Consider the following 25,262-nt stretch of genomic DNA (forward strand, 5'->3'; position numbering starts at 1 on the left):
AAGGAGGAGCCTCCGGGGGCCAGGGCTTCCCCGGCCCGACATGCACCTGCCCCTGCCGTGCCCCTCGCTCCGCTGCCTCTTCCCTCTGCTCCTGAGGCCCCTCTGGTTGCCCCACTTCCTCCACAGTGGAGATGGAGCCAGAGAGGTAGACGGAGGCAGAGGACTAAGGAATGGAAACAGCATGGCTCAAAAGGGGCCGCAAACGCAGACCGCTACTTGTCAGGTCGTCTTGACCTGTCCTTGGCGCAGGAAGGGCAGTCCCAAGGAGCCAAATCCCAGCTGGCTCCATCGCATTGCCTCTTGCTTCTTGCTCAGCGACTTGGAGTGTCTTGTGAGGGTGCAAGGAGCTGGGTGGTGCTCTGATGTTTCCAGAGCCCCCACCTGGGATCAAAAGGCACCAGAACTGCGTCCCTCCTGCTCCACTGATGATACGGCTTCTAGGCAGCTAGCTAAGCATCTGGTTGTGTCATTAAGAAACCGAAGGGGAAAGATTATGAGTAAGCACATTGTGACCTAAGGGGAGGAGTCAGAATAACAGCTTCTGGGCACCCAGTGACCAGGCCTGGGATAAGCTGGGGGAGGGCTGGGGAAGGGGGGGCCCTGAATACTCCTATAGGCTAGAGAAGGGATGCCACTTGCATAACGTAACACACGCTTACACAGCACGCTGTACTCTCAGAGCAAGTTCCTGTCCACTACCTAATTTAATACCAACAATACCCTTTGACTAAACATAAGTCATTTCCACTTTTTTTTAGTAAGAAAACTAAAGCAATTTAGGGACAGAGATAGATTTGGAAGTCGGGTCTCCAGGAGTGAGAGTTAGTCCTTCAGTTCTACTCGCTGGCCGATTGAAGTTTACGTGGGTCACAGCAAGAAATGCAAACTGTGTTTAGACCTTGTTCCTCAAAGAGTTAGCAAAGTTGAGGATTCTCAGGTTAGCTCAGCCAGACTCACCTACGTGCTTTGACTCTCTTTGGGCCAGTTTTCCTGGCTGTTAGACACGGAGGATATTCCCATTTCCCCTTGACTTGCTCAGGGCAAGGACTTGGGTTACTGGATTCTTTCCACTTAGCTTAGTTCAGGCCTGGAGCTGGCACGAGGTAAGTATTTGTTGACTGAATGCTTGACAGACCAAGCCAAAGGCACCATTCAAACATAACTGAGTCAGGCATTGGTGGAATGCACGAAGAACCTCTGTGCGAGGTGTGATCGAGAATGGAACAGTCACCTGTGGAAGAACCCAGAGGCCGACTCTGTTCACCCAAGCCCTCCCACAGAGCCTCCGGAGGTATCTGTTCTCAGCAAATCAGCCCCCCAGTTTCATCTGAAGTGAACCTGGAGCTGGCACTCCTCTGAAGCCCCTGTGCACTTGCTGTTACTCACGCCTCACGCTTAGTCACATCCTGTCTTGCCTTACCCTTGAGCAGAAGTCCACTGTGAGCATCCCCTCCGAGGCTGCACGGTAAGCTTCCTGGAGACAGGCACTGGGTCTCAGCCTTTGCTCCAGCGGCTGGAGCCACGAGTCGCCCGCCGGAGGGAGGAGCCGCTCACCTACCAAGGAGAGGGCCCGGGGGGCCGTGGACTTCTCCACTACTGTTTCTGGGCCTGCGCACTTCCCAGGCTTGCTCCGGGGTGCCCGAGCCCAAGGAAGTAGGGTCTGGAGCCCGGCTGGGTCGCCCCTGGCGACAGGATGCCTGGCGCCTTCTCTAAGGAACAGAAACCGAGCAGCTTTCTCCAGGCCAAAGGTGTGCAGAAGAGGGGTGCCGAGGGTGCAGCCTGGGAGCTGCAGGTGCAGACGAGGGCCGAGCAAGGGCCCAGGAGGGGCCCGGGGAGGGCGGGGGCTCCCGGCGCCCCCTCTTCGGTGCCTCACTTGGCCGAGTGATGGAGGGACGCGCTCACCACGTGGGAGAGCCGAGAACCCTTTGTCGGGGCTCATTGTTCCCAGGAGAGTGTGCGGGGCTGCGCCGGCCCCTCCACCGTGGCTCCCGCGCCCGCCCCGCCCCCCCGCCCCCGCGGCCCCCTCCCCGCCCAGGCCCGCGGGCGTCGCCCCCACCCCGCCCCGCGCCGCAGCGCCCCAGCTCTTCCTCCTCCGCCTCCGCCGCCGCCGCCGCCGCCGCCTCCCCGCCCTTCCTCCGCCCGCTCCCCGGAGTCGGCGCCCCGGCCGTGTGCGCAAGCGTGTCCGGCCCCTTCCCCGCCCCCGCCCGGGCCCGGCCCCCGCCTCCCCGCAGGCGGCCTCGCCCGCTGCCAGGCCGGCCCGCGCCCGGGACAGGGACCGGCCGAGCCGCGCCGCCGCCGCCAGCCCGCGCGCCTAGCGGATCCAGCCGCGCGCCGGGCCCCGCCACGCCCCGCTCCACCCGCGGGGGTGAGTACGCGGCGGCCCACGGGCCCGGGGGGGGGGGCGGGCGGGAGGGAGGGGGGAGGAGGGCGCCGCGCCGACCGGTCCCTGGGCCCCGCGCCCCCCGCCCCGCGCGCCCCCCGCGCCCTCCCCGCCGCGCCCTCCCCGCCGCGCCCCCCGCGCCCTCCCCGCCGCGCCCCCCGCGCCCTCCCCGCCGCGCCCCCCGCGCCTTCCCCGCCGCGCCCTCCCCGCGCCCCCCGCGCCCTCCCCGCCGCGCCCCCCACGCCCTCCCCGCCGCGCCCTCCCCGCGCCCCCCGCGCCCTCCCCGCCGCGGCGACGGGCACGGGGCGGCCGGCACGTGGGCGCAGCGCGGGGCGGGCCGGGCTGGGGCGGCCGCAGCCCCGGACCCCTTTCTCCGGAGGGTTTTCGCGGGAAGCCGGTGCTCTGCCCTGCCGCGCAGCGAGCGCCCCGGGATGGTCCTCCTCCCCGAAAGTTTGTCGCCCCCTCCCTGCGCCCCGCGTGCGGACGCGTCCCCGCCCTCAGCATCCTCCCAGCGCCGGCGCCGGGCGCAGCCGCCCCGTGGAGTGCGGGGGTCCGCGGGGGGCGCGGGGGGCGCGGGCGCTGGCTGGAGGTGACAGGCTGCGCCGGGCACCCATGTGCGGGAGTCGCAAGGTCGCGGGGCAGGCCCGGGGTGCAGGACAGCGCCCCGCGTAGTGGGGGCCTCCGGGCCCAGGCCGTGCCTCCCAGCCGCCTGGGGGGCGGGCGAGGGGCGGGGGGCGGCTGTGCCCCGGTGCCCCGGTGCCCTTGCCCGCAGCCACCTCCTGCCCGCCCGGAGTCGCCATGTCTGCCAGGACTGCCCACTCGGCTCGCAGTCTCGGGGGGAAGCTGGGTCCGGGCGATCCGAGGCCGCTCTGTGGCGCCCACCGGGTCCCCCGGGGGCCCGGCTTAGGGGGCTCCCGCTGCAAGGCTGGGGGCGCTTCTAGGCCGCGTGCAGGGGCTCAGCCGTGCTGGCCCGACCTCACGGCCACCCACAGGCTGGTACCCCTCGCCGCCCGGGGAAGCCTGTGCTTCCCACGGCTGGAGGCCGGCGCGCGTGGAAGCCAAGTTGAGGCTGAGTTAGTCCCCGCGGAGCCCCGGGAGCCCTGGGAGCCGGCCTGCTGCGGGCTAGCTGGTCGCTCGGGCACGGGCCACTGTTCCCCCGCCTGCTGTCCCCCGCCTTACGGGGTGATTTCAAATAACCTTCATCTGCATTAAGTGCTTTGAAAGGTGCCTGCCCAGAGGAGGAGGCATGTAAGTGCTGCTGGTAATGTCTCTCCCACACTCTGACCCTTCAGAGCTGCCCCCTAAGCCCAGACAGGGTGCCCGGGAGGCACCAGCTACTGGGGAGCCTAGAACGTCACCTTGTGGGGTTTTGTTTTGCTTCTCTTTGCCGGAGCCGGTGGGCGCGCTGACCTTGCTCTGCTGGAGCGCTCCCTGGGACCCGTCGCTTGGCATCATTGCCCCGCGTGGGCAAGCTCCGCTGCCCGGTGGGCCCTGGGTTTCATCACGCAGTTGCAGGAGAGTCGGGGCCAGCTGCCCCCTCGTCTCCCCAGGCCACGCTGAGGCGGATAGGAGGGGAGCATAGCTGGAAGAGTTTGGGAAGGCAAAGTACGAGAATCGCCTGTCTGGACGCGGAGGGCATGTGTCACTCAGGACAACAGGGACCCCCGTTCCTGCGGGCCGAGGCCCAGGCTGTGGAAGCCCACCGTGCCTTCTGGGCTGTTTTCCCTTCTCTCCCTCACCACCTTCCCCACCCAGAGCAGTGACTCGCGCCCCACTCCTCAGAAACAGACTTGTTTGGCTCCTCCACCCTTCTAGCCCTCTTAGGATCCAGTTTGCTAGGTAGAACCAAGAATTCGATCCTTTCTGAAACTGTAACAAATCCTGGAACCCTTCACCAGCAGGAGCAGAGAAGTGGGACCCCCTCTCTCTGTTCCAGCTTAACCTGTGGTCATTCTGTGATTATCCCACCCTGGCCTAGCATCTGCCTTCCATTTTGGGACACCTCTCGGACCTTCCTGGGCACATTCTCTGGGTCTCACCTCGGAGCGGCTATCCCGTGGACCCATGAATTCCTCCTCTCAGAATGGCTCAAAGGCTCACACCTTCTGTCTCCGGGAAGGAGTCACTCTACCTTGGAAAAATACAAAATGGTTCCAGCCCACAGGGGAGGGAGAGCTCCAGCCTCCTGAAAGGGACCCTCCGAAGCCGTGTCACAGAGCTTTCCAGGGGCTGAGGGCCAGCTCTGCAGCTGGAGAGCAAGGCAGGCACCAGAACTCGGCTGAGCTCCCGAGCCCCGGGAGATGGAGCCTGGGCCCTGGACAGCAGGGCCATCGGGTAGCCAGGGGGGGACATCCAGGACTTGGCCCTGCGTGCCCACTCCTCAGCTGCCCTGTGGTTAGACGTCTCCCTCTGCAGCAGCTAGCTGGTGCTTCCCTCACCCCTGGCCCCCCCACCCTTCCTTCTCAGGGTCTGGGACCTTGACCTGAAACTTCTGGTTTCCTTGAGAAAATGACGAGGGTAGGCTTTTTGGAGGTTGTGGTCATTTGCTGACATCTGTCCTTTACTTCCTTCCCAGAGGTGCTCAGCCCTTTGGCCTGAGTGTTCTGAGGGCCCCTGGGTGGGCTGCTGGCCATCCCTGGCCTCAGATTCACCCCCGACCTCTGCTACATTCCCACCGTGTGTGTGTGTTTGTGTGACATCATTTATGCTAACAGATGCAGGAAGTGGTTGAATGTCGCTGCAAGTGGGAGCAGCGATGTGTTGATGCCTGGGACCCAGCCAGGTGCCACGGGGCTTCCGATTGGTGCCCCTGAGCCCAGCAGGGGCTGAGCTCTGCCACCGGGTTGCGTGGGGTAGGTTGCTTTTCAGGATGAGAGGGGCCAGCAGCATCCAGAACTGCAGGTTTTCTTCTAGTTTTGGCCCCTTGCCTGGGACCCGGAGACATACAGGCAGCTCCTGACACTGTTTCTGCCCACCCCACCGCTGCTGTCCTGTGTGCAGGAAGATAATGTGACGACTCTAGAATCTGAGGCCGTTGCTCCTGCCCAGCGGGGCGGAGGTGCTGCTGCTAGAGCTGAGGGGAGGTGCGGGCCACCCAGAGCCGCCAGCATCCACCTGGGCCTTGAGTGTGGCAAGGCCCAGCTGCAGAAGCCCAGAAGCAGGTGTCCCTGTGTGGTAGGACGGTGTCTTCCTCCTGCCTGGAGTTTCCCGCTGCAGCCCAACCAAGGGGGCCAGGCACTCCGGGGTCTGGCTTTCCCGGGTCTGGTGGAGAGGACAGGACCCGTTTGCAGCGCGCTGGGCCCGCACACTCTTGTTTCTGCCTTGGATCCAACCCTCCTCCAGGGTGTGGGTTCCAGGGGCTGCCGCAGTGCTCCTCGTGTCCTCTGCACCATCTGCCCTGTGTCCTCTGCCGGTGTGGCCTCCGTAAACACCTGTCCTTTTTTTTGTTTTGTTTTTAAGATTTTATTTATTTATTCATGAGAGACCCAGAGAGAGGCAGAGACACAGGCAGAGGGAGAAGCAGGCTCCATGCAGGGAGCCCGATGCGGAACTCGATCCCAGAACTCCAGGGTCACACCCTGGGCTGAAGGCGGTGCTAAACCGCTGAGCCACCGGGGCTGCCCAACACCTGTGCTTATAGTTTAAAAAAAAAAGATTTAGCAAATAACTCAAGCAAGCACCTACCCTTTGTCGGTTAAGCACATACTAAAAGCCTGGGCCCATAAGCATAACGAGAAAAAAAAAGAAAAGGTGTGCCTTACACGTTTGTATGGCTTCACATAAACCTCCCACACCCATTCATTCAGCCCATTTATTTTATTTTATTTTATTATTTTTTTTAAGATTTTATTTATTTATTCATGGGAGGCACAGAGAGAGACAGAGACACAGGCAGAGGGAGGAGCAGGCTCCCTGCAGGGAGCCTGATGCGCCACTGGATCCCAGGACCTTGGGATCAAGGCAGATGCTCAACCACTGAGCCCCCCAGGTGCCCCCGTTCAGCCCACTTATAAATGAGTACGTGGAGGCTCTGCACGTTGGAACTTTGGCCAAGGTCATAGCTCATCAACAGGGATGGTTTGGAAACCTGCCCTTCCTGGCTGCGCTCTTCACTGCTCCCCTAAGCTCTCTGCACCCCTCCTGGGCCTTGGGCCCCTGAAGAGGCTCAGAGGTGTGAAGGGTTTCTCAAGGCCACAGTGTGCTGGTGACAAGGCCAACCACAACCTCAGCCTCCTGGTTCCCAGCCCGGAGCCCTTGGCGCTGGCCGAGCCCCACACGTCGCCCTGCCCGTCGGGGCTCCCTTCCCCCAGGGTGCGGGTCAGCACTTTGCTGGGGAGCCCTCTGTGGTCCTGCAGGGCAGGGCAGGCCTGGCGGGCTCTCTGCTCCCGCCCCCTCCCTCCCCGCCCTGGCCCTCCCAGCCCCTCTGGCCCCCACCTCTCCCCGCTTTCCCCCCTGTAATTGCTTCCATCTGGCCCGCCTAGCCACCGGCTCCTAGTCCTTTGGAAATGCGGCTCCCTGGCAGCCGCCCACAGGAGGCCTTGTCCACCGACTGTGGCGACCCGTGGGGAAGGGGAGGGGCCCTACAGGCCCGAGCTGCCGGGGTCGGGCCTCCCCGGGTACCCGCTCTCGGGTCCTCCTGGACACACCCGGCCTGGCCTGGCTCCCGGGGCAGCTCTCCCCTGCTAGCCGGGAGCCTCCCTCCGCCTCGCCCACGGGCGCCCCTCCCACCCAGTATCCTTGGCCTCTTGCAGGTGACTCAGGTCTGGGTGAGGGAGACCTGGTTGGGAGGGACAGCGGGAGAGATGTGGGGTCCGGCGAGGGCACGCTCTGGGGACAGGAGCGAGCGAGGGCCCGGGAGCCCTGGACAGGTGAGAATGGGGCCTGCCTGTTGCCACGGTCCCGGGCATTGACTCGGCGGCGGAGCCATCCTTCTATTTTGTGTCGATAGAAAATAAAACCCCCACGTTCTCGTTCTCACAGTGCATTGGATGCTCCGTTGACTGCCTTGCCTGGGGCTCTCTGGAGGCTGGTGGGGAGGGTGCCGGCTGGAGAGTCCCCGGAACCTGCTTCTGCCCTTGGAGGGGGCACGTTCCTTATCCTGAAAGATGCTTCCACGTAGACCGGGTGACCTTGATGGGATGGTCTGAGGGGTACGTTCGTGGTGTGGAGCGGGTTTGAAAACTTTTAAGGTATTTTCTTCACTGAGATCTTAGGATTTTAGTGTGACCTCCAGGAACCTGCCTGTCTTGTTCGCTGCTATACTCTTCATGCCTAGAATGATTTATAGCAAATAACAAGTGCCCGGTAAATATTTGATAAATGGATGGAAGATGTAGCTTGGGTTCTTGTGTGTGTGTGTGTTCACTGTGTTCCCTGCTCTTCTTCCTCCTTTTCTGGGGCCACGGAAGAAAGCTGACCTTTTGACAGGTGAGCTGTTTGTCAGAGGAGGGCCTGGCTTGGCAGCCAACTGTCTCGCTTCCCCCACCCCACCCCGGGGCCTGTCAGGGCGCTGTCTGCCCCCCCCAGGAGGGCATACCCGTTTTCCCACCCACCCCGGACCCATTCCTTGCTCCCCTCTCCCCTCCTCAGCCCAGTCTTTGCGCAGCCTGGTCCTAATCTCCCCTCCAGTCCTGACATCTGTCCTCTCCTCCACTCGGGCCCAAGAGAGGTGTCCGCAGACCTGGACCCCACCCCAATGGTCTCTCAGGAGGAGGGGTTCGCCCTTATTCTTGTTTCAACCGAACTATTGCACTTTGCTTTCCCATATTGGGTTTCCACATAAAATTTCATTTCAAAGTAGGACAGAGGGTTTCCCGGCCTTAAAGAGTTTTATTTGAAAACCCCCATTCAGCCCCATTAAGACTTTTATTTTCCCAGTAGCATGCCCCCTGGGTTCTCACCTCCTCCTCTCTGCTCCGTCTGTCCCCCCACTATGGCTTGGGTGCCATTGGTCACCACCTGCCTAAGTTGTGAGTGTCCTCCCGCCTCCAAGCTGAGGCTCTGCTCTGGGAAGCCTGCCGGGCCACCCGGTGCACGGCCACGTCCTCCCACACGCCCCACTGCCCTCGGGTCCCCACTCCTGCCACCTGCCGGGAGGGGTGTGGGGGGAGAGGTGCCACGTTCGTCTCCTTTCTCAGCTGCCTGGCCTTGGGCCCCCGGTTTCCTCCCCCGAGGAGCTCAGGCTTCTGGACAGGAGGGCATTTCCAGGGACACCCCAGTGCGTGCTGTCCAGTACTCTGCACGCCGGCCGCTTGTCTTCTGTGAGGTGGGGCCCAGACACTGAGGAGTGTCAGACGGCTGGCCCAGCAGCCAGGGGCAGGCTGCCCGGCAGGAGTCAGCGCTGATGGCACCCTTTGTCTCCTCTCCGTCAGCTCCCAGGCCTGTGAGGCCTGTGACCTCGGGCAGGAGTCAGGTTGTTAACAGTTCTCCATCAGCACGCCTGTGAATTGGGCTGTGGCATCTTTACAGGTTTAGGAGGCACAAGTGAGGTAAACATTTGCAGGTTGGGAGAAGCCTCAAATGTCACCCTAGGGCAGGACCCAAGATTGTGGGTGTTCCGGGCACCTGGCACTACCCTGGCACCTGGCACCGCGCTGGCACACAATAGCCGCTCAGCAACTGTTGTTTTGGCAAATGAGGTTGCTGAGACTCAACAGGTAACCTGCTGCCTAAGGTCCCCAAGCGTCTCTCTGCACAGGCAGGTGACGGTCTCAGGAGTGACCCTGGGTCTCTCTGCCCCTCTGTCCAGCCCCTACCCCCATCTCATTCCTTCCTCTGGGGTCCTGACATCATCTAGGCCAGATGTACTCCAGGCCCCAAGGACGGGGACGGGGATGGGCGAGGCTGGAGCCCCGGGGTCATGGCAGGTAGAGGACCGGGTGGCCTAGGACACGCTCTGGAAATGTCCCCTGCCATCCTGCTTCTCCTGGACTGGCCCTGTCCTCCGAGGGGATTCGCTGGGGCCTGGGCCGTCGGGGGGGGGGGGGGGAGTGTGTCCTCCTTGGCTGTGTGGGCCCTGCTCCCCACACCACTGTCCCACTTCTCCACTTGGCGGCTCCTTGCTCCTTTTCTTCCTTTTCCTTGTTCTGATCGTTTTCTGCCTCCCTTTCTTCCCTCTACCTCCCTCTCCCTTCGCATCTGACACCGCTTCTTTCCCCTGGTATCATTGGGGGTCCCCCACTCCCCTTGCCTCAACTTCCAGGACGCGGCCTGCTCGGGAGCGCCTGCTGTTGCTGGTGGCGCCAGCATTGTGGGAGGGGGGGCGGGGACAGGTTCTTCAGCAGGGCTTGGTGAGGGACGGTGCCAGCCCAGAGTAAGCTCAGAGGAAACGTAAACTCCGCCGCCTGGGCCCTCACCCACCTCCCTGGACCTCGTCCTGGCCCGGAAGGTGGGAACTGTCCCGGAGCCAGAGGGTCTTTGAAGAAGGCCTGGCTGGTGGAGCTTGTCCGCCCTCTGCCCTCCCCGCCTCTCCCCGCCTCTCCCCGCCTCTCCCCGGAGCCCCCCCCCTTTCCCCAGAGGTACCTGCTGGGATGCAGGAGGCTGGCCTGAGCGGGAAGAGCCTCCGTCCAGAAACCTCCACGGCATGTCATGCTTGGGCCCGTGTGTGTGCGCGTGGGCATGCAGGCTGTGTGTGGACGAGTGTGCACACGGGTGTGCGTGGGCATGCATCCCTGTGTGGGCCAGAGCACGGTGGGCCCGTGTGGGTGTGTGTCCCCCCTCCCGGGCCTGTCACCGCGCGGGCGGGCTGCTAGCCCGGAGCTCTGCTGTCTGCGGTCTTTGTGCCTCTGCTTTCTTTGCACGGGGCTCTGTTCTGTCTTGGGGGCCAGCTGGTCCCCTGCTGTGGTCCCACGCCATGATGACTGATCTCTGGCCACCCATTTAGCCGCCCAGGGCCAGCGTTTGCCCCCCACCTCCCCAAATGGAGGCGTGGGGGGGCTTCCTGCCCAGCCTCTCCACTCTGCCAAGGCGGAGGGAATGGGGAACAGCTGCGTTGGCCGATTCCGGCTCCGTATGGATTTGGTTTGACAACAAAGCTCCCTCTGTGTTGTTCTCAGGCCCCTTACATAACCCGAGGGTGGGGAGTGGGGGGAGGCAGGCCGGAGGAGGTGGAGATGGGGACAGGGAGACACCAGGACAGGATGGCGCGAAGGGGACCGGGACCAGGGAGGGAGAGGGAGAGAGCGAGACGGTTGGGAAGGAGAGAGAGGAGGACCCTACAGTGTACTTCCTGCCCGCAGGACTGGGAAGGAGCCGATCTCTAGGTCTTGGGACTCTCGCCCAGCCCAGTTGGTGCCTTGTCTTCCTCTCCTGGAGCCCCACCCACCAGCCGGACCACTGAGGAGGGGCTGGGGCTCTGTGGGGCGCAAGGGTTTGGGGCTGGACCCGAGGGGCCACCCTGGCCCCACCCTGTGACTGAGCACTTTGCATAACGAAGGGAGTCATTCTCTTCCTTTGCTCTTGGGCCTCCATTCACTGCCCCAGGCCCCAGGCGGGCCCCAGGGCCCCTCTGATTTGCCCTGTTGGTGGAGACAGCCACCCTGTCCCCTGTCCCCTGTCAGGGTGCTCGAGGCCCCACCCAGCCTCCCTGGCCTGCCCAGCTCCAGACCCTCTGCCCACCCCAGCAGGGCTCCGTGGCCTCGCACTGCCCCCTCCCTCAGTTCTCTTCTCACCATCGCTATCCCTGCAGCTGTCCAAATAGAGTGAGAAGAAAATGTTCTCTTACCGGAACAGCTGGACTGACAGGCTGGGAAGGCCAGGTGAGCTGGCCAGGCTTGGGGGCGGGAGGTGCCCGGTCCTGGTTGCCCTGATCCTGCCAGCTCCCCAGCAGGAGAAGATGGACACCTGGCAGAGGGCAGGACTAGGGCCTCCATGACCGAGTGGTCCCCTGGGTTTTCTCAGGGCCTGTGTCCTCCCCGGGCCTCAGTTTCCCCAAGTCCTTTCCTGGCACCCAGGCTTCCTTGAGAAAAGCTTCTGGATTCTCCATCTGGCCCTAGGGGTAGTGCTTGTCCCCCGGATCATCAGGGCTGCGTCCTTCTAACCTGAAGCCCAGGAGGACTCCTCGGAGGGCCGGGGGAGGAGCTGCTGGCGATGCCCCAGATTTTCCTCATTCTGGCATTTGGCTTGACCGCTGGCACTGCCCTCGGTTAGACTTAGGGGCCTGCCCCAGAGGTATCCTGGAGGACCTGAGCCCTAGCTCTGCGGCCCGGCGTGGGCGAAGCCCAAACCTGCTGAACAAGCCCTGCATTCTGGAATCCTCAGTCCCCAGGCCCCGACCAGTCTGTGCCTCTTCCTCCCACCTCCTCCCCCAGGTCTGGGCGCTGAGATGATCCTGAAATCACTAATGCCTCAGGGCCAGGGACAAGGAGGCCTGCGTGGGTCCGGGGATGGCTGGGGAGGGCCCAGGATTTCTGGTCTGTGTGTGGGTGGACCAGGAGGACGGTCCCTCTCCCACCATTCAGGGTCAGGGTTAGGTGACCCTGCAAAGAGCCCAGGCCGGAAGGATGGTGAGTGAGGCTGTGAGGGCGCCGGGTGGGGAGATGCCCTCCACCAGGGCAGCTCTTAGGCCCTAGGCTGCCCCGGGGCACCCCCCAGCCCTGCTGGGGACATCCTTATGGGGCCACATGTCTCCCTCCTGTTTCCTTTCCTGCATCCCTGGCCCCAGTGCCCACCTCCCCAAATACCTCTGGGCATGACAGGAGTGGGGCTCCCTTGCCAGGAGCTGGGCTTGGCCCTGGGCCCAGGGCCAGGAGTCCAGGGTTGCTCTTCACCCAACTTTCAGAGGTAAGGAGGTCCCCAGAGGGCTGGCTCAGCCACTCCTCGCTCCTCTGGAAGCTCGTGCTCCCTGGCTGAGGGCTCCAGGGACCTGCAGCCTGACAAACAAACTGGGCTGGAGCGGGCAGGAGCTGAAGCCCCGGGGGCAGAGCCCGCAGCCGCAGGATGGGGGACGAGAGCACCCTGGCAGAGGGGGCCCAGCAGGCCCCAGAAGCCGTATGTTGGTGGGGGGAGCGGGCTGGGATGGGCTGGGATGGGCAGGGAAGGAGAAGGAATGAGGGGTGCGTGCCGCAGTGGTCACGCGTGTGCAGGGGTCACTGCGGTTAGTGCTGGGGCTGGGGGTGCCTGTGTTCCAGCGGAGGTGGGTGCGCTTCTGTAGGGATGCGTTGTAGGTTTCCGAAGCAGGAGGGTCTGAGTGGACTGGAGCAGGGTGGGCTTGGGAAGGGGTTCCCAGTCTTTCTGGTGCCTCCCGGGGCTGGGTTGGAGAGGTGGCTTGGCCGCACTTTTCCCCTGTGGGGGAGCCCCGGGGGCGCAGGCGGCCCTGGCTCATTCTGATGACCTGGGCAGCCAGCATTCCCACCTGCTGAGCTCTGGGCCCGCCCCAGGGACCCGTGCTTACGGGGGGGTGGGGGGGTGGGGGGGGAGTTCCAGGGGGTGGTCTCCACCTTCCCCAGCAGCACCTAGCATGCTCGCCAGCCCTCCCTTTACCCCAGAGTTATTAACCTTTGCTGGAAGGGTCGGTTCCCCGAGAGTCTTACTGATGTGAAACAGTCTTAAAAGGGCTCGGCCTGCTGGCTTCGCCCTTCCCAGGGGACAGGCCACCGCAGGAAATGGAGGCTCGCTTTTCTTCCTTCGTGGTTTCCTTGGTCTTCTAGAGTCCCACCGGGTGCTGGCCTGCCCGTCTCGCACACGCAGCCCTCCCTCTTTTCCTCATAACCCCACCTTTGGCACCTCTAACTCCCCTGTGCTCCTACTAGAAATTCGGGGGTGGGTCCTCCCCTGTTGACACCCCGAAACCTCCACGTTCCCAAACCACCGTGGCAGCTCGTGCAGCCAGGGGAGAGAGGGTCCCCTGCTGTCCCCAGCCATGCTGAGAGCCACCGTTCTGGGGCCAAAGCGGGAAATTTATTCACCTCCCTGGAGGCCCCGGGACTGAACATTGCCCCGTACTGTCCCTGCTTGGGGACTTTAGGAGGACCTGCCCTGGAGAGGAGGGGACGGCCCGCAGAGGGACCATCAGGAGATGAGTGAGGAGGGCTACTGCTTCTGGAGCTGCTATGGACAGGGGATGCTGCCCGGGGGCCGGGGCCCACGTCGATGCCTTTGGGATGGCTACCCCGCGAGAGTCCAGCAGGGCCCCAAGCACCTTCTCAAGGACATGATGTACTCAGAGAGAGAGAGAGAGAGAGAGGGCGGCTCCTCCAGTGAGGCCTGCTCCCCGTCTCCCACCCGAAGCTCCCCGTCTCCCAGCAGTGCACCTAGAGTCTGGCTAGCACGTGGGCCTGAGTTTACTGAGGGGTGGAGTCGGGGTGGCAGTGTCTGCCCTCCCCCCCCCCGCCCCCAAGCAGCTACATGTGTCCTGTGTGGCGTGTGCCACGGACCGGCAGCCAGGAGGAGAGGTGAGCACGGTTGTGGTTATAGCAGCAGGTGGGAGCTGCGGCTGTGAGCCCTTCCCTCCGCTGGGATGGGACAGACCTTGAGTGGGATGGGACAGACCTTGAGTGGGATGGGACAGACCTTGAGTGGGATGGGACAGACCTTGAGTGGAGCCGAGCTCCCACGCCCTGGAGCTCCCATTGCCAGGTGCCTGGTGTCAGCCTGTCCTGTCTTAGGACTTCAGGCTCTCAATCTCAGGATGGCTTTCGAGGCTCATACACTTCCCAGAACTTGCCCTTGTGACCTGCATGTCACGGATGAGGAATCTGAGGCACTGACAGATGTAGGACCTTGCCTGGGGATGCCCGGCCTGTGACTGCAGAGGCAGGCTCGGAAGTCAGGTTTGTGTCCAGCTCCTTTTCCTCCGCCTGCAGATGCTAAAGGTGCTTGGAGGTCTGGGGAGGGGTGGCTGGGGTTTTGGCTCAGACCAGCCCTCTGGGGAAATGAATAAGGAGGACATCATGAGGTTTCCTGGGTAATAGGGCATCTTCCAGCCTGGAGCCTTCTGGAGGCCACACCAGCTTTGCTGGCTTACGATAGCAGCTCACGTTGTGTGGTCCAATAGCCCCGAAGCCAGTAGTGATTAAGGTGGGTCAAAGGTGGTAACAGCCGCCTCTGCCTTCGTGGTTGGTTGGTGATAAGGGTATGCTTGTGAGCGCAGCACGTGTGTTTGGCAAGAAGCATGGCACTTGGTGGGTCGGCATGCTCCCTAGCCCACCCTGGTGCCTTGGGGGCTCAGGTCTTTGCAAAATAAGGGTCTGAGATGCTTTAACTTGATGAAACTTTCGGTCCACACTTGTTCCGGCCCCCACTTGTTCTGCTCATTGGCTCATTCATTTAGACATCTGTTCATTTTGGGGCACCCGGGTGGCTTGATGACTGAGCGTCTGCCTTTGGCTCAGGGCGTGGTCCCAGGGTCCTGGGATCGAGTCCCACATCGGGCTCCCTCTGCCTATGTCTCTGTCTCTCTCTGTGTGTCTCTCATGAATCAAAAAGTAAAAGGTCTTTAAAAAAAAGAAAAAAGACATCTGTCCATTTCAGTACCTGTCAATTACCTACCATGCCACAGTATTACATTTGGAGATACTGGGCGCCCTACAAAGTCCTTTCTTAGGGTGTCCAGATTCATGAGTACAGGAGATAGCGTGGTGTCACTGCTACAAAGGAAAGAAGATGGGGTAAGGGGGGGGTGGGTGGAGAGGGGACTCTCCTGGACTGGGTAGTCAGGACCCTGGGTTGGGGGGAGCATGGATGGGAGAGTGGCCAGGACAAGGGCAAGCCAGGGAGGGGGGTCCGGGCTTGTGACTCCAGATCCCACACCATTTACACTGGAGTCACCCCCTCCCCAGACAAGGGCTCCGATGTGAAACTGTTGGCACTGACCGCCCCCCCCCACCCCTTGGGGTCCTGCCTCATTCTCTGATGGGGGTCAGGGTGTGTGTGGGGGGCATGCAAGCTAGAATGCTTACCTCTGGGGGGAGGAGGGTGTGTTTGGGAAGCACTGGGGAGGCCCCGGGCCCTCCGGGACTTTGTCAGTTCAGCAGATAGGCATTCGTGCATCCTGTAAGGCTCGGTGTTTATTTCTTTTGATCTCAGAACCGACTAAAAAAAAAAAATACTATTTCTATTTATGTGTTTGAGAGAGAGAGAACAAGCGAACACGAGTGGGGGGCTGAAGGAGAGGGAGAAGCAGACTCCCCGCTGAGCAGGGAGCCCAACTCGGGGCTTGGTCCCAGGACCCTGAAATCACGGCTGAGCCAAAGGCAGTCGCCCAACTGACGGAGCCCCCCAGGAGCCCCCCAAAATTATTCGTAAATGATGTTTTGGTCCACCCCACCTTCCGGACAGCCGCAACCTTGGGGTTCTGCTTCAGCGCAGGAAGGAGGGGGCCAGGTACATCCTAGCCTTGCCAGGCTCCTTCCAGATGTCTGCTAACCAGGCCAAGGATAGGGCGGCGGGCTCCGCCTCCACCCTGCAGGGGGTGACCCCGCCTTAGTGGCACTAAGTGGCCAAGGCCGGAGGCTGGAGGCAGGGCGGCCGGTGAGGTGTGGGCTGGGGCCTGGCCGGGCAGCGGGCCCTGCTCGGCGCGGTGGGGGGCAGACGCAGAGCCTGGGGGCTCGGGCCAGTGTCACCCTGAGTTGTGCCGCACACTCGGAGCCCTGACACAGCCAGGACGCAGGGGACAGACGGGGCCAGAGTGGAATCTGGTCAGCTGTGGCCCGCCCGCAGCCAGCCCCTGGCTGAGCCCCTCGGGATGGAGCGGGAAGCGCGGCCTAGTGTCTCCTGCTTCCAGTCTGATGGCAGAGGCTGCCTGGCTCAGCGCTGTTCCACCTCAGTGCCATGGGAGCTGCATGGGCAAGCCCCTTGTGTAATTTTAGAATCTTAAAAAATGGGGGACGGGATCCCTGGGTGGCGCAGCGGTTTGGCGCCTGCCTTTGACCCAGGGTGCGATCCTGAAGACCCGGGATCAAATCCCACGTCGGGCTCCCAGTGCATGGAGCCTGCTTCTCCCTCTGCCTGTGTCTCTGCCTCTCTCTCTCTGTGTGTGTGTGACTATCATAAATAAATAAAAATTAAAAAAAAAATGGGGGACGCCTGGGGGCTCAGTGGTTGAGCATCTGCCTTCAGCCCGGGGCGTGACCCCTGGTCTGGGATCAAGTCCTGCATCGGGCTCCCTGCATGGAGCCTGCTTCTCCCTCTGCCTGTGTCTCTCCTTCTCTTTTCTGTGTCTCTCATGAATAAATAAATATATTTTTAAAAAATCTTTAAAAAAATGTTCAGTTGGGGCACCTGGCTGGCTTAGTTGGAGGAACATGCCAGTTTTGATCTCAGGGTTATGAGTTTAAGCCCCACATTGGGTGCATGAAGTTACTTGCAGGGAGCCCAATGTGGGACTCGAACCCGGGTCTCCAGGATCACTCCCTGGGCTGAAGATGGTGCTAAACTGCTGAGCCACCCAGGCTGCCCTTAAATAACATTTTAAAAGATGTTAAATTAACCACATTTTTTAAAAAGTAAAAAGTAAAAAAAAAAAGAGAGAGAGATGAAATACATTTTAATTATTTTATTTAATTATTTAATTTTATTTCTTAAATTTAATTTTATTTTTTTTAGATTTATTTTTATTTGTTTATTTATGATAGACATAAAGAGAGAGAGAGAGGCAGAGACACAGGCAGAGGGAGAAACAGGCTCCATGCCAGGAGCCCGATGTGGGACTCAATCCCGGGACTCCAGGATCACGCCCTGGGCCAAAGGCAGGTGCGAAACTGCTGAGCCACCCAGGGATCCCCTAATTTTATTTATTTTAATACATAATTTATTTTAAGCCGGTATGGCCAAAATATTATTTCAGTGCGTGATCCATATAAATAATTATTTTTTTTAAGATTATGTATTTATTTATTCATGAGAGACAGAGAGAGAGAGGCAGAAACACAGGCAGAGGGGGAGCAGGCTCCACGCAGGGAGCCTGATGTGGGACTCGATCCCGGATCTCTAGGATCACACCCCTGGCTGAAGGCAGTGCTAAACTGTGAGCCACCTGGGCTGCCCTATATAAATAATTCTTGATGTAATAGTTCACTTTTTTTTTTGGTACCAAGTCTTTGAAAATCTGGTGTATAAAAAAAAATAGAAAGAAAATCTGCTGTACATTTTCCACCTACAAGAAACGTCAGTGTGGACCAGCCACACGCACGGCAAGTACTCCATAGCCACTTGTGGCTGGCACCGCCAGGGCGACGGGGCAGGGCTGCTGGTGCTCACTATTTTCAGAAGAGGCATCTGGAGGCCGTATTGGTAGTGACCTGAGTTCAAGCCCCAACTCCAATAGTGCCTTTAGCTTTGGCCTCTTGGGGCCAAATTCGTCGACTCCTGGGTGGGATGTCTGAGGAGGGAAACCTGCCCCAGAACCCCTGCCTGGGAACCTGGAGCAGATCCACAGCCACAGCAGATTTTTCCTTTTCCTATCCCAGCTATGAGTCTGTACTGTTGATTCTTGACTCTGTCACACAGCTTCAGCCTTCTTCCCAAAAGAATGGAATTCCAAGCCTCTACCCTACCCGGGCAGACACCAGAAATATGATTTTCAAGTGGTTCGCTCTGGTGTCTTGTGACTGTCAGCTGATAAAGTGGATGATACAGTGTTTCTGTACAGGAGGCTGCAGTGCTGTGCCGATCGGGGTGTCTGCTGGGTGTGGGGGCAGCCTGTGGACCCCAAGGGTAGGGAACAGAGAACGTTCTGTGCTTCAGTGGGAAGCCTATCAAGCCCCTCTCCCTCCAAGCCTGGATGGCCAGACACATGGTCCCATCTGCCCACTCATGGGCCTGGAGGCAGTTGGCCAATTACTCAGCCCTCTGCTGTCTCACGTGAGCTGAGCCCAAGGCAGACCTCACTCCCCACTGGGCGTGCCGTGCACTGATAGGGAGAAGGCAAAGTCTGCAGGCTGTGTGTCTAGCCAGGGGTCGGGCAAGAGGGGATGGAGCGAGTAGAGGACTCACTGTTGCTGCCTCTTCCTCTCTTGCTCCAGTGACGTCCCTGTTGAATAGATCCATTTATTAACTTGGTGGATTTGTATTGAGAGCCTACTGTGTGCCAGGAACTATTCTAGACATTGGTGATAGAGCAGGGAACAAAAAGGGGAGGGCGATCAGAAATGTTGGGTGTGTAGGGAATTTTTGATGGCAGGTAATGAAGGTGAATAAAGAGATCAATGAAGAGACGCCAAGGCCCTGTCTCTGTCCTGTCCAAGGAGCCCAGGGAGGGTTTTTGATGATGTAGGTGACTGACCTGCTCTGGAGAATTGCAATTAGTTGGCCATCTGCACCCAAGAGCGATTGATTGAAGTAGATTATAGCCCTACATACCCCCAGTGGCCTGTGTCATCATCTTGCCTTACCTAGTGATTGTATTAGTCACATTAACTTCACAGTCCAGCTCGAGACCCCTCTGGAAAATGAGCAGAGGACTCTGAGCTGGGAGGAAACGCTGTGGGCTCGCTGCCACCACGGAGATTCACTCACCTTGACCCTAGATTCCTAAGGGGAAATGTGTGTAAGCAGGTGTAGTACAGTCCTGCTTTTAGGTTCAAAAGGGTAGTCACACGAGTTCAGGGCCCAGGAGGCCTGGCTTACTAGCTGAAGGATTTTAGTCCCGTGCCAGGGGTGTGATGCGATGGCAGGAAAGTGAGCACAGCCTTAGCCAGCATTCATGGAAGTCTGGTGTCCAGATGGAGGGCAGTACTAATCCTGTGGATACAGTTGCATGCATTGGAAGCATGCTGGAGAGCTTCCAGAGGAGCCCCAGGCTGTAGCTGCGGATAGAGACTGTGTCTCATGAGGAAGCTGCCTGAGAAGGAGCACGGGAGGCTGCTTGTAGCTGTTGTAAGCATTCGAGGGACTTTGATCTGATAAAGGGCTGACTTCCTTTGCTTGCTCCGACTAAGGGCAGCAGGTGGACAGTTCCAGCGATCTTGGAGTCTAGGGAGCCAGTCCTTCACAGGAGGCTGTTGAGGCAGCAGGGGGTGGGGGTCAACCTTGTGGGCTCTGGAGCTAAGCAGCCCGGGTCCCAGTCCTCGTCCTCACTAGCTCTACACCCCTGGGCAAATTGCTGGCCCTTCTCGCACACTGGGTCCCCGCCTCTACGTCGAAGGTCGTGATTGTGTTTAACTCGTAGGGTTGAGATCATACTTTGGCAGTCCTTAAAAGTGTCTAGCAGAGCAGTTCTCAGGCATTTGGTAATGTCTAGAGACAACTTGGTTGTCACACTGGGGACTGGGATTCCTACTGGCATCTAGTGGTAGAGGTCAAAGATGCTGCTAACATCCCATGGTGCATGGACAGCCCCTCACCACAGTGACTTATCTGGTCCCTAAAGCAGTGGCCATGGGGTGGGGACCCTCCTGGTATCCCACATGGTCATTGCACTGTACCTTTTAGTAATTAATAAGGGATGTAATATGTGTTTAATCTCATTTTACTGCTTGTGTGTTGTATGTTTACAAAACATCGGCTACCTTCCGAACTCTATAATAGAGTCTGAAAATATAAAGACGTCTCCCAGACCACAGAGGTCATAGTCTCAGGGACAAGATACAAAACACATAATAATATAATATAAAATTATATTATGTGATAAAGCATCTTGTGTAATCCAGGTACTCTGATGGACTCTTGGTATAAACAAGCCTCCAATTTCAGAGGTTAGAAGATAGTGGGCAAGACATGAAAAGCAGTAATTACATCATCTGAAATGATATTACCTGTTAAGTGCCAGAAGCAAGTTATAAATGATATTTTGTGGGAAGACAAACATCGGTTGCTTAGAAATGTCTGAAAAGACTTCATAGAGGGGGAGCCCTTTGAGCTGATGCTGGAGTGAGGTGGTTCTTGTGAATGGGTTGCGGGGGCTTGGGATATAAAACTTGCTGCAGAGGTGGGAAGAGGGGAGGGGGAAAGGCAGCTCTCGTGCCGTGCTTGGGAAGAGGGTAGGAGGTGCATCTCCAGTGCATGTGGCTCGAGGGTGAAGGGTCCCGATTGCTGCTAAGGAGCTTTGGCTTGTCATTTAAGGGATGGAGAGCAATTGAGGCAGGAGGGTGGTTTGATCCAAATTATTTTTTAGAAGCCTTCCATGTTGGCAGTTCCAAAGAAGGGGGTTAAATGAGGAAAGACTTTTGACAAAGAGACCAATTAGGAAGCAGGTAAATTGGGATGGGATCTAGACTTGGGGTGTCTCAAGAAGAGGAGATGGAGGACTATATTCTAAAGTGTTTCTGAGGCTCTCGACCATGTGGTCTTTGTGCTATGTCTGGGTTTTATTTTATTTTATTTTATTTTATTATTTATTTTATTTTATTTTATTTTATTTTAATTATTTTATATTTTAAAAAAACAGCTACACCTAGCATGGGGCTAAAACTCACAACCCCGAGATAAAGAGTTACATGCTCCTCCAAATGAGCCCGCCAGGCACCCCTCAGCCGAATTTTGTAAAGCCTTACATCCCCAGTGCCTCCCACAATGCAGAGCATTCAATAGGAGCTCAGTGAGCACTGGTTGGAATGAGGAAATAGGATAGAATCGGTCATATTTAGTAACTGTTTAGTAGGGAGGGTGTGAGGGAAGACAGATGTTGGAAGACTGAGTTTCTGATAATGTGGGGCCCAGGAGAGGGGAAATGGGAAGAAACATATCCAGTTGGGTACTTGTTAAATTTGAAGTTAATGATCATCCAGGTAGGGACTGCAGCAGGTAACAGGAAATAACTGAGATGGGCTCTGGGGAGGAATCCAAAGGTCTGAATCATCAGGGTGGGAGTGATGGACAGACCTCTGAAAATGAATGAACCCTGGCCAGGGAGAGCAGGGGTTCAAGGACAGATCTCCGGTGACCGGTGACCAACAGCACTTAGAGCGAGTGAGGAGGGATTGTCGTCGAGAGGTAGGAGGGAAGCAGGGCAGAGTCCTGACACAGAAGCCAAGAAGTGGGCATCCGCCGACAGTATCAGGCTTCAGAGTTGGAAGAGTGAAAAGAGACCTTCTGCAGGTTTGAAGGTGAGGAGGCCCCTGATGGCTTCCACAGGAGGAGGCATTTCTGCCTAAAACTCAGGGTGAGAACGGTGGGGGTGGGGGGCCGCGGGGGCGGCGGGGAGGAGCGAGTGGGCATCACCTGGATGCAGAAGTCTGACCACTGGCGGGAAGGGTTGAGATGCAGGGATGGCTGGGGGAGGCCGTAGAGGCCGAGAGGGGCCTTGTTTCCTTTGGGGAGGTCAGAGATTTAAGTACCTTTGTTGGAGAGGAGTGAAGGAGAGAGTGGGAAGAAACCGGGCAAAGGGGGATCACCGATCTGAGCAGTACTGGGGAGGCAGCGGACCTTGGTGCCCAGGTAGAGGGGTTGCGGGGAGCAAGAGGGGCGGCCGAGCCCGAGGCGGCAGGCAGGCAGCGCCAGTGTCTCCCTACAGAACTGAGGGACGGTGACCTCGATGACACGACTTGTTCGGGGTCTCTGAACCAATCAGAACGGGGCCTCTGCTCCCCCCTCATTGGTCTTCCCAGACCCCTTCTCAGGGCCGTTCAAGCATAACCCTGTGATGGGCCCCAGGGCACAGAGAACCTGGCATCACGCCGTGGCCTCCGGGGGACAGGCATTCTGTTCCTTGTGCTTCAGCAGGTACCTGCTGTGTCTATGCAGCGTGAAGCATGGATGAGTGTCCACGCAGCATGAGGCATGGTGGGCCCTGGTTCTTCACCTCCGTGCCCCCGGGCTGCCCTTCGGCGAGGTCTGGGGTGGTGCTCGCAGGCTCACTTCAGCAAGGGACACTGGTGTTTGGCAGGCTTCCTGCCTTGGGGTCAGCCTTGCCTGGTGCGTTGGGGGAGCTGGTCTCCCCGGCGGCTGGTGGCAGGCTGGGGCTGCTGCTTGCAGGATGTGAGTGGATCCGATCCCTGCTGTCTAGCCAGGTACTGTCCGGTGACTTTTCTCGCGCCCTTTTGCACCCGGAGGCCCGATCAGTGATGTGGGACGGCCAGCTGCTGGGAGAAGGCTGTCGGTGGGCCCCAGGGAGCAGCCACCCAAGAAGCCCGTGCCCCGGGAATGTCAGCGGCTGCTGAGCTATGGTCTTGGCCGGGCCCAGCCAGGGGAGGGGGGCAGGCTGATGTAATCCCCGCCCGGGTGTCTCAGAGCAGGCGCTAAGCCCAGGCAGTCTGCTTCCCACAAACCAGCACAGTTTGGGAACAGAGACCTGCCAGTGCAGGCTTTCTGGGGAAGAGGGCAGAGAGGGCTCCTTGCCTTGTTGCTCGGGATCTGGACTAGTGAGCTGCGTTCACCTCCCACCGCCAAGGGTCTCCAGCGCCCAGGTGAGGCCTGGAGGGTGGCCAACCGTGTGTCTTTCAGTTACCCTGGAGCTGGCTCTACGTGGCATTTTCCACCCTGGCCTTGTGGAAGGGAGGTAGGGGTGGTGGTTTCGGGTTTGGTTTTCACTTAGGAATGCCTGGGTCCTGCCTTGAACCAATTAAGTAAAAATCTTGGAGAAGGGACCCTAGGCATCTATGTATTTTGAAAGTCTGTATTCTGAAGGGCACCAGTGTTGTGACCCTGCTGGTACAAAGGGAACTGCCACGAAATGAAGGAAATCCTGGTCCCAAAGACTGAGAAAGAGTGGAGGGTAGGGGAGGGTGTGGCTCATAAAGTCAGCAGATGTTAGGGCTGGAAGGATCCTGGTGTGGAGCTTTGCAACACAATAATGCGGTCGAAGTCTAGCAGCGGGGCACCACCTGGGAGTTGGTAAGAATTCACGTCCACCCACACCCACTGAGTCAGAATGCACACATCAGAGTGTGAGCACCCTGCTCTGGCCATCATCCAGACATCTGCATTGTCATCCTCCTCAGAGATTCTGAACCCAGGCTGCAGGTTAGAATCACCTGAGGTGCTCGAACAAACTCCAGGGCTGGGCCGGTCACTTCAGGTCAGAATTCCTAGGTGTGCGACCCAGACGCTCTTAATTATTTGTTATTTTTTAAATGTTTTAGCACCCCAGGTGAGTCTCCTGTTCTGTCAAGGTCAAAAACATCCACTTGAACCCGTGTTTCATTCATCAGGCGATCCTATTCAAATGTAGATCCCAATTTTGTAGGTCTGGAGGGACCTGAAATTGTGTGTGTGTCTTTTTTTTAATATTTTATTTATTTATTAATTAGATACACACACACACACACACACACTCTCTCTCTCTCTCTCTCTCTCTCTCACACAGAGAGAGGAGGCAGAGACACAGGCAGAGGGAGAAGCAGGCTCCGTGCAGGGAGCCCGATGTGGGTGAGCCATCCGGGCCACCCTCTCTCTCTCTTTTTTAAGATTTATTTATCAATTTGAGGGGTGCCTGGGTGGCTCAGTTGGTTCACGATCCTGGATCATGATCCCAGAGTCCTGGGATTGAACCCCGTCTCCCTCTGCCCCTTCCCTCGCTTGTGCATGCTCTCTCTCTCTCTCAAATGGATAAATCTTTTTTTCTTTTAAGATTTTATTTATTTATTTGAAAGACAGTGAGCGTGCACAAGCGAGGGGAGGGGCAGAGGGAGACGCTCTCCAGCAGACTCCCCGCTGACTGCGGAGCCAACATCTCATGACCCTGAGATCATGACCTGAGCAGAAATCTGGAGTCAGACACTCAACTGACAAAGCCATTCAGGCGCCCTGAGATTATGCATTTCCTTTTTTTTTTTATTTAAAGATTTTTATTTATTTATTCATGAGAGATACAGAGAGAGGCAGAGGGAGAAGCAGGCTCCCTGTGAGGGGAGTGGGACTCGATCCCAGGACCCCGGGATCACACCTTGAGCTGAAGGCAGATGCTCAACCCCTGAGCCCCCAGGTGCCCCGAGATTATGTGTTTCTAATAAGGTGGCTAGTGATGCCCTTGGTGCTGATCTGATAAATATACTTGGGGCTGCAGATGCCTCTTAGGCTAACTTCCCAGTTTTACAACCAGAGAAACTGAGGGTCAGAGAGGGAGAAGTTGCCCCGAGGCAACCCAACATGCAGTCAGTACTTCCTGAGCAAGGGCTACGCCTGGGCAGGGTGCTGGCTAGCAGGGTGCTGGCTACCGGAGCAAGACCCACTTCACCGCCACCCTTACAGGGTTCGAATTCCAGTGGGGAAGGCGGAGAGAAAGCAAGCCAGTGAGTAAGCTCATTGCAGATGGGAAGTACTTTGTCCCATGCCAGGGTAAGGAACCACTTGGCAGTGGCTTAGGTAGGTAGGTACCGAAGAAGGCAGGTGAGCCACTTGGGGAAGAGTGGTCAGGGAAGTTACTAGAACCCTGACTTGCGTTGGCATCTTCTAACTACAAATCCAGAACTCTACTGGACAGGGTCACCCTCCATCCCTCCTGGGGCTTGGGGATGGGTACTCCTGACCCTCCTGAGGGCGGCTGGCTCTGGCCCCCACTCTTCGTCCTGCCCCCTCCACGACTCATTCTTTGGTGTTTGGGGACTCAGAGCAGAGCCTGAGGGCAGGACATGGACTCCCTAATAGGACAACGGTCAGGATAATTGATTTATGACTTGTAACAAAAACCAGCCCTCATCCTGATGCTGTCTCCTGGCCTGCAGAAATAATTTGAGGTTTTCCAGGTAGCCCTAGACAGCAGGAGCACTAGAGCTTCCCCACCTCTCCAAGTGAATCGCAGGAATCGCAGGGTGGCTGGTGACAGTACAGGTGCCTGTCCCCGACCCGCCCTGGCCGATTTAGCCATCCTGGGAAGGGCCCTGCAGTCGCTGGTTTCAGTAGGCGGCCCAGACTAGTTCCTCAGATCCAGGGGACTGGGGGACACTGGGCGAGGACCAAATGGCACCTCCTCACGTGGCCGTGCGAGCTGCCGACGTTGCTTCCCGGTGACTGCAGCGTGGCCCTGGCTGAGTCTGTGCGTAGGGGCCTCTTTGCTCCTGTGCATGGAGCA

The 25,262-nt window shown here is 58.7% G+C and overlaps 1 protein-coding gene across 6 annotated transcripts in view; it reads left to right on the top strand.

The window, feature by feature from the left end:
- The first annotated feature begins 2,237 nt into the window (after nt 1-2,237).
- ST3GAL4 (ST3 beta-galactoside alpha-2,3-sialyltransferase 4) overlaps nt 2,238-25,262 on the top strand; it is a 32,194-nt gene continuing 9,169 nt past the window's right edge. For 2 of the 6 annotated variants that reach the window (XM_055305545.1, XM_055305546.1), the window contains exon 1: nt 2,238-2,365. Coding sequence is in view for 4 of the 6 variants with exons in the window: in XM_055305541.1 (XP_055161516.1) it covers nt 6,886-7,248 (363 nt within the window). In the remaining 2 variants the exon portion in view is untranslated. Of the gene's footprint in view, nt 2,366-6,848; nt 7,249-25,262 lie in introns of those variants that run through there. The other 4 variants (XM_055305542.1, XM_055305543.1, XM_055305541.1 and 1 more) reach the window with 3 other exon arrangements.

This window comes from Nyctereutes procyonoides, unplaced genomic scaffold, assembly GCF_905146905.1.
Source record: "Nyctereutes procyonoides isolate TBG_1078 unplaced genomic scaffold, NYPRO_anot_genome, whole genome shotgun sequence".
Taxonomy (NCBI): Eukaryota; Metazoa; Chordata; class Mammalia; order Carnivora; family Canidae; genus Nyctereutes; species Nyctereutes procyonoides.